The 14,166-nt window shown below is 40.6% G+C and overlaps 1 protein-coding gene across 1 annotated transcript in view; it reads right to left on the reverse strand.

Moving 5' to 3' along the window:
- The window catches only part of LOC136874177 (unconventional myosin-Ie), a 458,144-nt gene that overhangs the window by 72,399 nt on the left and 371,579 nt on the right, over positions 1-14,166 (reverse strand). The window contains exons 11-13 of the mRNA XM_068227689.1: positions 10,658-10,797; positions 9,307-9,317; positions 6,995-7,190 (exon numbers count right to left, since the gene is read on the reverse strand). Coding sequence (XP_068083790.1) covers positions 6,995-7,190; positions 9,307-9,317; positions 10,658-10,797 — 347 coding nt within the window. The remainder of the gene's footprint in view (positions 1-6,994; positions 7,191-9,306; positions 9,318-10,657; positions 10,798-14,166) is intronic.

Below are 14,166 nucleotides of genomic sequence, written 5' to 3' on the forward strand. Positions count from 1 at the left end.
GAAAAGAATGAATGATGGAAATCCCGAAGTTGGTAAGAGAAGAATATTATTATTTGATTTTTTAATTCTGAATTGGGCCAACTGGATCACATAGAATCTAAGCCCACCTGGACAATCTCCTCCTCCCCCTCCTTCTCACTCGGTCAGTGAATAAAGTTCTTCAGACCTTTTGTGCATCCAGATACCATCTTGGACCTTGGGTCCGAATATTTTCCTTAGTATCTGTCATTTTCTTGATGTCTTTGATGTTGGTGCTTGCTGATGTCTCGATCACATATAGTGCTTCTGGGAGAATGACTGCGGAATAGTGACGGAGTTTGGCTTTGGTGGACAGTGGGTTGTTGTTGTTGTTGTTCCTAGCATTTTCCCCACTGGTGCAGAGTCTGCTGTTTCAATTTTGGCTCTTCATTTTGCACGAACTTAGACATCATGTGGTCTTAAGTTGAGAGTCTTCATATTAGAATTTACTGTGTCGTGCCAGCACTGCTTTGGATGTCCACGTGGATGTTACTCATTAATTTAAAAGGAGTAGATGAAATTGGAAAGGTGCAGCACACAGGACGTGACCATACGATTGGAGATGCTTTTGCCAGTGATGAGTGCAATGCCCATTTGCAGGCGAACGGTGTTGTATTTGACTGATGCAGGAGTGTGATGCCCATCGATCAATGGAGCATATGCATTCCCATGGTGTGCAATTGGCACTCCGTAGCTTTGTCAGGTCGACATTCAACACTGTATAAAGCAACTGAACATACTACCATGCGGTATAATTTGGACTTCAGATGTAGTGGCATCCTTCTGTTGCAGAGTACATCTGCAACTTCCCTCCCTCTCATCCATGCTGCCTTTATCCTAGTTTGCACTTCATCCCTTATCCCACCATCAGCCTGTAGGCGAGATCCTAGATACATGAAGACTATGGTCTTCATTATGGTCTCTCCATCATCTTGGATGGAGCCATTGCTTGGAATGGTTTCCAGGTAATCAGTCTTCTTTTTGTTCAGTCTAAGACCATATTTTCAGAGACAGCTGTTCCAGTCTTCAATTTGACACTTACTTGTAGGTCCCATGTGACTGTGTCCATAACAAGGACAAAGAGCAATGGGGACAGTGCGGAGTCTTGGTGTATACCGACTTTCACTGGGAAGCTCTCAGAGATGTCAACAACGCATCTTGATCCAACTGAGAAGAATTTTTGGTACACCATGGTCACAAAGTGCATACTATATCACACAGTGTGGAACACTGGCCTTTTCAAAATCAAAGATGGCAATATGCAGTGGTTGTTATTTCTCTCAGTGCTTTTCAATCAGTATTCTGACAGCAAAGATTACATCAGTTGTTCCAGCACCCTTGATGAAAATGGGAAACCACGGAAAACCATCTTCAGGGCTGCTGACGGTGGGGTTTGAACTCACTATCTCCCGGATGCACAGCTGCGCGCCCCTAACCGTATGACCAACTTGCCCGGTCACATGACTTTAGCTACTGTGTGCAGGCATTTCTACTTGACACTATCTGTAGGCTGTCTGCAAGTTAATATCAACATTCTGTTTTACTCTTTCAGATGGCAGAGACTCTCTTGGGTGACCTTTGACTAAGTTTTAATTAATTTTGTTGGGTAAACACCAAATGTGTCATCAGAGGTCAGAGATCTTTTACACACCTATGGGGTGTTGAACAGGCTTCTTTTCTTCGCCGTTCAAAAATACGACTACATCTGCCGGATTTGAACCTTTGATAATGGGATCTCCCGGATGCAAGTTCAAAGCTGCACGTCTCTGATCCACAGAGGGAGCTGACAGGTTTATTCAGGGGCCTCCTAATTAAGTAATTAGGTCTAATACAGCAAGTTCTACATGTCTTCCTCATCATATACAGACAATGTCATTGTCAAATAAGAATTTTAATTTCTTCCATATAATAATATTTCAATATACCTCCATCAGAGGAGGACTAAATAGATATTTTTTATTCTATCTTTTCAGTGATGGGGAAGTTTTTTCATTAAACTTTTTCATACTAACATTATCTTCTTGAATGGAACTATCAAACAGCAGTTACTTCTGTGAAAGTTGCTTTATGCAAACATCACACATTTCATAGCTATGAAACACTAACTCATCCACAAATTGGGGGACAGCGTTGCTCAGCGTCTGTAGGTTTTAACCTTAACCTTAACGTGTCCACTGGGTGGTGCTAATCGAGCAACAACAGCAAGATGCCGCCGTACTGCCCTACAGGACCTCATGGCTATGACAATCGTGCAACAAACTTAAATAATAGTCCTACTGAGGACTCACATTCACATTCACACACCCGAACCTTCGGCTCTGTATTAACCATCTGCCAACTTAACATAGAAGGCCTTAGTAAGGCAAAAAATGAATATTTATCCAATATCCTTCATGAACTCTCCATGGATGTGGTTGTACTCCAGGAAACTCACACTGAAGACGACCAGCAATTTAAACATAGGGGTAAAATTCTAGGATACCAACTAGCGGTAGCAGTGAATGATCTTAAGTATGGCATAGCCACTTTTGTCAAGAATGATATAGCAAACTGTGGAGCAATGGAACATGTTACACACGAAGCATTCTTCTCCTCGTCTATAAAGGTAGATAATGTCGTTATTACTAACGTATATAAGCCACCTAGCGTCAGCTGGCCAGAGCACAGAATATTAGTACCTCCAGAAAACAACATCATTCTTGGAGACTTCAACAGCCACCACACGCTGTGGGGATATGATGAGTGTGATGAAAATGTAGACAGGCTATTTGAATGGATGGATGCAAGCAATCTTAAGCTAGGACAAAGGACAAAGGAACTTTCCACTCTGGTCGTTGAAAAAAAGACTATTCGCCAGATCTCTGTTTTGCCTCTTATAACCTTATGACAACTACCTCAATACACAGACAGGTACTGAACAATTTCCCTCAGAGTCAACACAGACCCATAATCTATAGAGTTGGTCTTCAGATCCCTTTTATTAGGTCTGTACCCATACCTAGATGGAACTTCCAGAAAGCTGACTGGAAGTCATATGCTTTGCACACAGATGCCAACATTAGGTGGATAGCTCCAATGCCAGATAATTACTGGAGGTTTGTTGGGCTAATGAAATCAGCTGCAAAAAGAACCATTCCTCGTGGCTATCGGAAGGATTACATACCTGGTTGGAACGAGGAAACAAGTCGCTTGTTTGCTGAATACATAGAAGAAAACAGTCAGGAGAAAGCAACTGAACTTCTGAAATCTCTAGATAATGCTAGAAGAGAGAAGTGGATAACAGCAGTACAAGATCTCAACTTCACACACTCTAGTAGAAAAGCGTGGTCACTCATCCGTAAACTAGATCCAACTTCCACACCACTGAGGATGCAGACCTCCATTAATGTGGAAACCATAGCAAACCACCTGGTCTCTGTATCACGGGCTCAGGGGAATAAGAAATTCACAAAGCAAGTTAAGTCGGAACTAAGGCAGAGAAAACAAGAAATCCAACCAAATGACCAATATTCAAGTCCGTTTTCCTCAGAAGAGATACAAAATGGTCTCGACTCCCTTCGTAGTGGTAAAGCTGCCGGACTTGATGGCATATTCCCAGAACTTTTAAAGAACTGTCGTCCTGCAACCAAGCACTGGCTTGCCTCTTTCTTTAGTAATGTTATCTGGCTGACTGCCTCCGCCGTTTAAGAAAACTAAAATTATCGCTATCTTGAAACCAGGCAAGGATCCCAAATTACCCCAAAGCTACAGACCAATAGGCCTACTAAGCGTAACTTCCAAGCTTCTGGAAAGATTGATTCTTAACAGGATAGCTCCTACGATTGAATGCCTCATTCCGATTGAACAAGCTGGTTTTCGTCACAGCCGTGACTGCAGCGATCAGTTGCTTGCTCTGACTTCCTTTATAGAAAATGGATTTGAGAGGAAGAAGAAAATTGTCTCTGTGTTCCTCGATCTTACCACCGCCTATGACACAGTCTGGAAAGAAGGCCTCCTCCTGAAACTTAGCAGAGCAATACCGTGCCTCAAGATCTTCACTCTAATAAAAAATATGCTGCGAAATAGATTTTTCCAGGTTCATACAGAACATGTCTGCAGTCGTTTCCACAAACTCAACAATGGTTTGCCACAGGGTTCAGTGCTGTCTCCAATTCTTTTCAACTTATACATACACGACCTTCCAGAAACCACATCTCGCAAGTTCATCTATACAGATGGCATCAACCTCACCATACAAAGAGCAGACTTCAGCGAAGCTGAAGAAATCCTATCCCAGGACCTTGAGAAGATGGACGGTTATACCACAAAGTGGCGATTGACACCTAGCCCTCTAAAGACAGAAGTAGCTACGTTTCACCTCAGTAACAGGAATGCAAACTACCAACCGACAATCACGTTCAGAAATCACACACTGCGGTGTAATTCTAGCCCCAAAAGCCTCAGTGTAACTTTAGATAGATCCCTAACCTACCGCCATCACCTTCAGAAACTGGCAGCTAAACTGAAAAGTCGTAACAACCTTTTGGGTAGACTAGCTGGAACATCATGGGGTGCAGATGCGAATTCACTGCGAACAACTGCTTTAGCACTAGTATATTCTTCAGCTGAATACTGTTCTGCTGTATGGCTGAATAGTTCCCATATTCGTCTGGTCGATGTCCAGCTGGGCCATACAATGAGAATCATATCTGGCACCCTGCACCCCACTCCTGTACAGTGGTTACCCGTACTGAGCCTCATTCAACCTCCTCACATCAGACGACAAAATGCTCTTGTCAGATTATGGACTAAGGTGATGATGAACAGCTCACTTCCCATCCACCAGGATGCAGAAGAAAACGCCGTTGCGAGACTGAATCCCGGAAACCTGCCTGGAAGACGGCCAGGGAATTAACTGACATACCTTTTAGACCTGACGAAGCATGGAAGCAAGAATGGGCCAGATTACACCCACATGGTCTAATCAACATTGATGACCCAACAACAAAACCTCCTGGATTCAACCTCCCACGCACCACCTGGACTAGATTAAACAGGATATGCTGCGGTGTTGGAAGAACTGCTTCTGCACTACACCAATGGGGGTGGTTGGAATATCCTTCCTGCAACTGTGGTCTGAAGTGCAAACCATCAGCCACATCATGAAAGAATGTCCTCTCCGAGACATTAAACACTGAACGTGTCCCACAAATATAAAAAGAAATATTTAAATGCTATGACTTCAATAGACTACAATACCATATCAGTATCAGCATTATCTCCATTCGACAGGACATGAGTAAGACATCCCATTGAAACTTCAAGACAAGATCGACCAGTTCAGTTCCAAAACGTAACATAAGTTTGTATACATTAGTGTAAATTGTGTAAAAAATAGTTTTTAAGAATAGTTCTAGCACAAGTTAATCTCCAATAAGTTGTAAAAATGTATAGATGGTTGAAACCCATGTATCATGCCATTCTCATTACTAACTCATGAATGTTGACAGTTGATATTATTAAATGTGAACAAGATTTGGAAGTCACATTAGTACTTTAAAACATGGATGGCTTGATCACTCCATTGCAATTGTTATGTAAGTAATATTTACTATGATTAATCCTAACATAGCATCCACTCAGAGCTCTGACTTGGAGATAGAATTCATGGCTGAGATGCCTGCAATACCAGGCGAAACATGTACCATACTCAAACTTAATGTAATGACATTGTTATAGTCATACAGACTTAACTAGTATTGAATAGGTGGTTTCAATAAATTAATTGTTTTAACATTTTATAATTGAATTTCAATATGGTCAAAATGAAAATAATCACTTGTAATGGTCATGAGCTCTGCAGACTTAATGATACAAACAGCTCCCCAATCTGATCCTGGAGGTTCTGGACCCTCTGGACAACCCAAAAAGCGATGGTTTGATTGCATCAAGGAAGTTATGCATCTTGTAGGGATAAATGAAGCTGACAACTGCAGGAAGTGGAGGATGGCATGTTTAAAAGCAGACCCTGCACCAATGTATGACTAAATGCTAGGAATGAAAATGAAGAAGAAGAAGAAGAAGAAGAAGAAGAAGAAGAAGAAGAAGAAGAAGAAGAAGAAGAAGAAGAAGAAGAAGAAGAAGAAGAAGAAGAAGAAGAAGAAGAAGAAGAATACTGTATACAAGGTCTAATCATTTAATTTTCGGACTGTACATTTTGTGCTCATATGGAGCAATGTTATAACTGTTACTCGCCAAAAGCAGTACCATCATGGTATGACGAGTTAGTTCACCGAAAACCAGCTTGTTGTGTGCATCAAGTCTGATGCTACACTTGTGTTTGTACAAACGTGCTCCATGTGCTCTGCAAACAGTAAAATAGAGGATTTTGGTGAAAAGCATGTTTGCATTAAATTCTGCTTCAAGCTAGGGAAATCAGCTTCAGAATATTATGAAATACTGAAGATGGCTTATGGGGAGTAGGCTATGGAACAGGTTCCCTAACACAGGTTATTGATGATATGTGCCCTGGTCCCCTAGTGTCCACTTCAACACAAGAAATATCACAAAAGTGCATCAGATCATCTGTGAAGACACAAACAGTTAATGCTGCTTACTACATCGAAGTTCTGAAACATCTATAAGAGAGTGTCACAAGAAATTGACCTGATCAGTGGCTTGCACCCTACATCTCCCTATTTCCAAAACTGAAAATGCAGTTGAAGGAGCAAAGATTTCAGATCATAGAAGAAATACATACAGAACAGAAGTCTATTTTGAACACACTGTGAAAAAATGACTTCCTGGAATGCCTCTGATCATGACAGCATGGCTGGAATCAACGTCGGACCTCAGAAGTTGACTATTTTGAAGCTGATTGGGGCCAATAATACATAACACACACAATGAACTATGTATGAAATCAGTCTGAAAATTTATTGATTTGACCTCATATATAATGTATAGAAAATTATTAAGAAACGTCTATTGTTCCTACTTTGTGCTTGACTGCATAAGTTCAACAAGGTCAGGGAAGAGAACATCCCGGTTACGATCACAGAAGCCCTCCACATTGTACGTTACTATTCCAGCGTAGTGATGGATCACAAAGCCTTCCTTGCATGACTGGAAGTGCTGATGACTGCCGGATGCTGTGGCCAGTTTCTGTAAGAAAGTACACAGAAATATTATTACTAAAGACAACACATTAGATATGATTTAAAAATACACCATCCACAGCCATAGTCTCCCATTACTTTCCTCACAGCAGAGGCATACCCAAGAATATATTAAGAGGATATATCCCCCACATACCAAAAACCTCCAAACATAAATCAATTTAAAGAAGAGAAATAAACTACTGTATTAAGTTCTGGTTTCAGCTTACAAAATGTGTGGAAATCATTCTCGACATTAGTAGTGTAATGTACAATACATTATTTTGATATACTTCATTCCCACAAACTATACAAACGAAATCTACATCATTACAATAGCATGATAATATGAATTTAATCCATTTAATTAGTGAAACTTAATGCAATTTTTGCTACAAAGTTGGCTATATGGAAGTGAAATCACGATCGACTAGATGCGACAAAGCAGCAAATATTTTTGGGAGCCGGATGTGAGTGCTTGACAGTTAAAGGTTGCAGCTTCTTTATCAGTTTTAATTTTAACATCGTTCAGTGAATGATCCTTTTCTACTTTGAGGAAATTAAAAACTTATTTAACAAGCATGATATCGAATAATGAGTTGAAGTAACCCAGACACTGTGCTCAATATTTTTGGAAAGGCTAACCAGCGCTTTCCTTTAGTGCTATGAGAATGATTTTGTAATTAGTTAATGTTTTCCCTTAATAATTCAACAATAATTATAGCGCTTTCCTTTGGTGCTATGAGAATGATTTTGTAATTAGTTAATGTTTTCCCTTAATAATTCAACAATAATTATATATCATGTTTGTTAAATGCATTGCAGATATGTTAATAGCTTTTCAGTTTTCTTTTTTTCTCTTTTTTTTACAAGATGTTTTACGTCGCACCAACATAGATAGGTCTTATGGCGATGATGTGATAGGAAAGGGCTAGGAGTGGGGAAAAAATCGGCCGTGGCCTTAATTAAGGTACAGCTCCAGCATTTGCCTGGTGTGAAAATGGGAAATCGCGGAAAACCATCTTCAGGGCTGCCGACAGTGGGGTTCAAACCCACTATCTCCCAAATACTGGATACTGGCCACACTTAAGCGACTGCCAGTTTTCTTATGGCTTGGAATCATAACATAAGAAATTAGCAGTGATGGGACGTTATGTCATATGACTTCCAGAGAGGCCTGGTATAGGTCGTTTTAACTGATGCCCATCTGGGTATGTGTGGTGATGACGATGATAACAAGGTAATAATAATAATAATAATAATAATAATAATAATAATAATAATAATAATAATAATAATAATAATAATAATAATGTTATTGGCTTTACATCCCTCCAGCTACTTTTTTCCGGTTTTCGGAGATGCCGAGATGCTGAAATTTAGTCCCGCAGGAGTTCTTTTATATGCCAGAATATCTACCGACAGGCGGCCGACGTATATGAGCACCTTCAAATGCCACCAGATTGAGCCAGGATCGAACCTGCCAAGTTGCGGACAGACGACCAGCACCTAAACCATCTGAGCCACTCAGCCCGGACGAGGTAGGAAGAGGGTGAAACCCGGTGTCGACTCATAGCCTACACCTGCCAAATAACATTAAGGTGTCCGTTTAAGCCTTAACATCACCATGTGATGAAAAAAAAAAAAAAACACAGTCAACAGTATCATATGCCCCCACTACATCTGAACATTGAGGAGAGGTTTGGAATTAAACCCAGACTTTTGGCGCGCAATCTAGTAATTAGAAACAACATTCTGATAGATGTTTTTTTTCCACCAAAAGGGCTCGAACCAGCTAACCATGGTGTCAAACCATAAAGATTTGATGTCCGAATGACCATGCCCACTAGTCACTATACAAGCCCCATGGTAGCCCCTTCTTGGAAGGAGCTAACAAATCAGATGACAGGGGATCTCCCAGCCGGCCTGTGGAGCGGGGCCGACCTTCCTGTGTGTTGTTCTCATCGGCTGCCTTGCCTGTGAGTTCCTGGGAGATGCAACAAGAATGTCCCATCTCTAGCTACGTCGCGAATATTCTGGTACCGGTACATGTCATTCGAGCTATAAAAAGGGAGGCTAGCTGTGGACAGATAGTCAGCGTTGGACTTCATGGTGGAGTCAGTGTTGGACTCGGAGTAAGCACTGGAGTCACCGTCAGATTCAGTGTTGGGGTCAGTGTGAATTTCAGTGTGTTGGGGTTCGGTGGCTGGGTTCATGGTGACAGAGGTGTTGGCTGTTGCTCGTGTCCCATCAAGGTCTGAACGTGGTTGTTGTGTCGCAGTTCCCAGCAGGTAGCCAGCATACAGAACGGAAGACTGTATACTACCTGAGAGTACTGTGTGTTTCTGTACTTCTGTGGACTGAGGGCCGCGATGGAAGCAGCTGTCATGAGTGTAATTTGATCTGTGTTAATAGTCGCTACTGAATACTTCTGAGCTGTTCCTGTTTAGTTGTGCCCTGTTTTCAAACCCAATGGTCTGCCCGCAGCTGCTGTATGGGGTGACTGGATTTGGAGAAGTGAAACTAGGCGAGCCGGTGAATGAGATTATAGACCTCTCAGGTAATTCCAAGGAGCTGGGACTCCCTGGTGTGAGTAAAGAAGAGAGACTTGTAAAGAGACAGTAATTAGTAAGTGTGGCTGTTCATGGTTAAATAGAATTGTGCAGACATGTGAGTGTGCATTTACTGGATCATCCTGAAATAAATTAGAATAAAAAAACAGACAGAATTTTATTCATAACACTCTATTTTCATCCACAATCTAATCTCCAAAAGAGTTTTCTGGGTACGCCCCTGCCTCAATGAGCCAGACAGTGCTATTACATATCATGGTGCCAAGCCATTGAAATGTACCATATACACTAATCAACCCTGCAAACTACACATCCACACCAATCATCACAGCACAGGCAGCATAAGGAATTGCAGTAATACCACTCGCACCTCAGTTACTTTCACACTGAGACAGGTTGAAGAAAGAAACAAAACTGCGGTAGATCATATCAGAAAGCACGGTACACAGCTGCCAGAGATGGATTTGATTCAAGGGAAACTAGCCCCATTCAACAAATACAAATAATCCTTCAAATTTTCCATTCTCTTTGGAGAAAGATCAGACCTTCATTTGGTTCATGTGAAAGTGTAGAAAATTATTGTACAACGTGGGTATATAAAGGGGCAAATTATTATTATTATTATTATTATTATTATTATTATTATTATTATTATTATTATTATTATTATTATTATTATTATTCACTACATTAAAGTGCTATTAACTGAAAATCTTGTATGATATATCATTATTACTAGAGCTCAAATAATAGAAAATCAATCAGCAATATAACATGAGAAGAAAAGTTTATAACAATATCTGAAAAAAACGTGGTATCTTATACTGAACGAGAATGAGAAGGAAGCAACGGAGATCATCACTTAATGTGCGGACAAAACGTAACTATAAATTCAGTACCTTTTGAAGATCTTGATCGACTCCTTCAGATACAGCATGCATGGTGGCACAAACATCATCCATAACAGAGAAGAGACCAGGAGGTCGTTTGCTCTCAATCAGATCACAAACAACCTTGTTGTTAAAATAATCTATGGGCGTCCATTTGATATGTTCCGCTACATACTCCTCCTAAAAAAAAAAAAAAAGAAACAATTATACAACAAGGTAACATGACTATGAACACATCTCAATCCATAAGAATTAACTAGATAGAACAGTTCAATAAAAGTAATTCGTGTTCTCGTCCCGAGGTTGTGCAGCTTCTTTTCAGACACTCCCACAATGGAGGTGAGTTGCATGTATCATTTCAATCACATACCAGCACTCCTGCTATTCTTAAATTTCTAGCAGTGCCGGGAATCGCACCAGGGCCTCCAAGGATGGAGGCTATTAACTGAGGTGGATACCAATAAATATTAAAATCCACGACCAGGCCGGGATATGAACCCTTTGGACCAAAGGCAAGCATGCCAATGAGTTAGCCAAGGAGCTGGGCATTTATAGTAAATAACAGGATGAGAAAAAACTTTTCACTAAATAAAGTATTTAAGTACAAAATATTGATAAATTAACATTAACTTGTGGGGAGAAACAGATATTATACGGACAGATGGTTTTTACGCAGTTTCATTTCATCACCTTGGTAACTTATTGGATCATTTATACAAACTGTTTTATAACAGTACATCTACTTAAGTGTGTAGGAAATAAATAGTCTGCAGATACAAGGAAATCATTAAGAAAATGTAAATTACTGTAACAGATTATTGGCAACGGACTACCATTGATAGCAAAACCAGAATTTCTTGAAGTGTTCTGTCATCCCACTCAGAACATGCTGCCATCGTTAGTAAGTTTCCAAGAAATTTCGACCGCTGGGAATAATACGCATCATCAATCTGTAGATGTCGACTTGAAAACCGTAGATGCTTAATATGAGACATTTACATATCGATGCTTTCAAGCAAATTCCAACTGATAGGCTTTTCATAAAGATACAAACAAGACTACGTATATCTGCTTAAAAGTGAGCGAATATGACGCCACCCAACGTTAGTTTCGGAACCAGCACTAGATAATATCAGCATATTCAAATACGAAAATGCTAATAACAGCAACATATATCATCTACTCGAAAAAGTTAAGGCAACGTTTGCAATGCAAGGGAAATCTTCCCTCAGTTAATCGGCTCGTTGATTCGCAAAGAGCAAAGTTAACGATGAGATCCAACCACACTACATGCTCATTTAGTGCTGGAAAGACAGCTAAAAGCTTTAAAAATATATCGGAAATTGTCTTAAATAGTCATCATAAGTCCGTAAAACGTGTTTACTCTAAAGACAGGTAATTCTCTCTGATTTAGGCCGTGCATTTAGATGTGGAGAGTCGGGAGAGTAATATTTCAGTTCAACACTGATTAATGAAATCAGTGCCGGTTCTATATAGCATTCCGTTTAATTATCACAGAAACGGGTTGTCGGACAGTAAAACAAGCCACTCGATGTGGCTGCTATTTATTTATAGAAACATAATTTTTTGCATCTGTCTTTTCGCACATGTAGAGCAAAGTGTGGAAGTCTCGGCCTTGTTTATGGCTGTGATAGTACGGAAGCTGCTGAAAGATTGGTGCTTAGTAATGGCATATAGAACACATACTCACAGGATCAGCTGTGCTGCAAGAACAGTTCCAGACTCGGTGAGAAAAAAAATGGCAAACTACCTCACTCTTCAAATTGGGGCGAATATTCGTTCAAAGGAAGAGGAATTAGGGATTGGAACAATTTACCAAGGAAGATGTTCGTTAAAATCACGACTTCTTTGGCATCGTTAAAGAAAAGATTTGGTAAACAACTGATAGGGAATTTGCCGCCTGGGTATCCGAGTTGACTGACTGACTGACTGACTGACTGACTGAATACGCGTCGTTAGTACCGCCATCGGATTTCGTGGTTTCCTTATAACGGCATAACCTTCTGTTGCTGCTATGTAAGGACTTGGGATGATGATTTGACAGACAAGTTAAGCACATACAGGAAGTAAGTAAAATTACTCGATTAATTGATCACGAAACATAATTATGATAAGATGATAATCGTATCCGATACTCCCTCAAATGTTGAAGTCCCTCTAGTATGGAGCAGCCTTGTTTCCACAGGGCAAATTGGGAAAAGGTCCAGATGAAATAGATTTTGAAGCACCGCAGTCACAGGCATTATTTTGTGTAGAGCCCGTTTTTCTTTTTTTCTTCTGTAGTGTGGCCCTAGTTCTTGCCACACCAGTTCTTATCCAATCAAGCGTTCCCCATACTGGCCATGACTGCGAGGCTGAATTGCATCGCCGTCAGTCGTACGTGCCCCTCAACCCTAAGTTACCGATTTATAAGAAGTTCCAGGAAAAAACAAGGTTTTGGGGATAAACAAGCTTCTGAGTGGTATTACAGTGGTCCTTCATAGGCGACTATGCCTCTTTACTGGAAGTAAATATGCTAGGTATTTAACATACCGTACGTAGGTCGAGTCATAAGTCATGACAAATATTTTTTTCTCGCGAACAGGAGACAACACGGAACATCTAAGAGATGAATTTGGAAACGTACGGCATGTACTTGCGTATGATGCCACTAGATGGTGCATGTAAACAACAGTGTGGGTCTAATCATGCCCCCAAGTTCAGTGTGTGAGTGAGAGCGTCACAAAATGGAAGTCAACAAGCAGGAGCAACGATCGTATATTAAAATAGCAGTTCTCCGCGGCAGAAATGCACGCCAATGCGATGCAGAGCCTTGGGTGATTATTTCGAAGGTCTGTAACCAGTGGAGACCTGTCCTTTGTACGTAGTCTTGTGTATTTGCTGTCTATACCATTATAAAACAATGTTTACCTATGGCCTGTGTTCTGTCACTTTCCTGCGAGAATCTCCTGAAGTCAGAATTTGTCTTCAGGCACTATGCTTAAGTACATGCCCTATATTTCCAAATGCATATCTTAGATTTTCCGTGTTGTTTCCTGTTCGCGAGGAAAAAAAAAATAGTTGCCATGACTTATGACTCGACCTACGTATAAACTGATCTCTAGGCCCATATACTTTACAAATTCATGTTCTAATAGAAAAAATATACCGAGTGTTTCAGAAAAAAAATGCGTGCAAAAATTAACCAGGTCGCTTAAGTGCGGCCAGTATCCAGTATTCGGGAGATAGTAGGTTCGAACCCCACTGCCGGCAGCCCTGAAAATGGTTTTCCGTGGTTTCCCATTTTCACACCAGGCAAATGCTGGGGCTGTACCTTAATTAAGGCCACGGCCGCTTCCTTCCCACTCCTAGCCGTTTCCTGTCCCATCGTCGCCATAAGACCTATCTGAGTCGGTGCGACGTAAAGCAACTAGCAAAAAAAAAAAAAAAAATAATAATAATAATAATAATAATAATAAATAAATAACCAGGAAGTAGGGGATGCTCTACTGAACGTTTAGAGATAGGGAACCTCCTGAGAAGCCAGCT

The sequence above is a fragment of the Anabrus simplex genome, chromosome 5, assembly GCF_040414725.1.
Source record: "Anabrus simplex isolate iqAnaSimp1 chromosome 5, ASM4041472v1, whole genome shotgun sequence".
In the NCBI taxonomy this organism is placed as follows: Eukaryota; Metazoa; Arthropoda; class Insecta; order Orthoptera; family Tettigoniidae; genus Anabrus; species Anabrus simplex.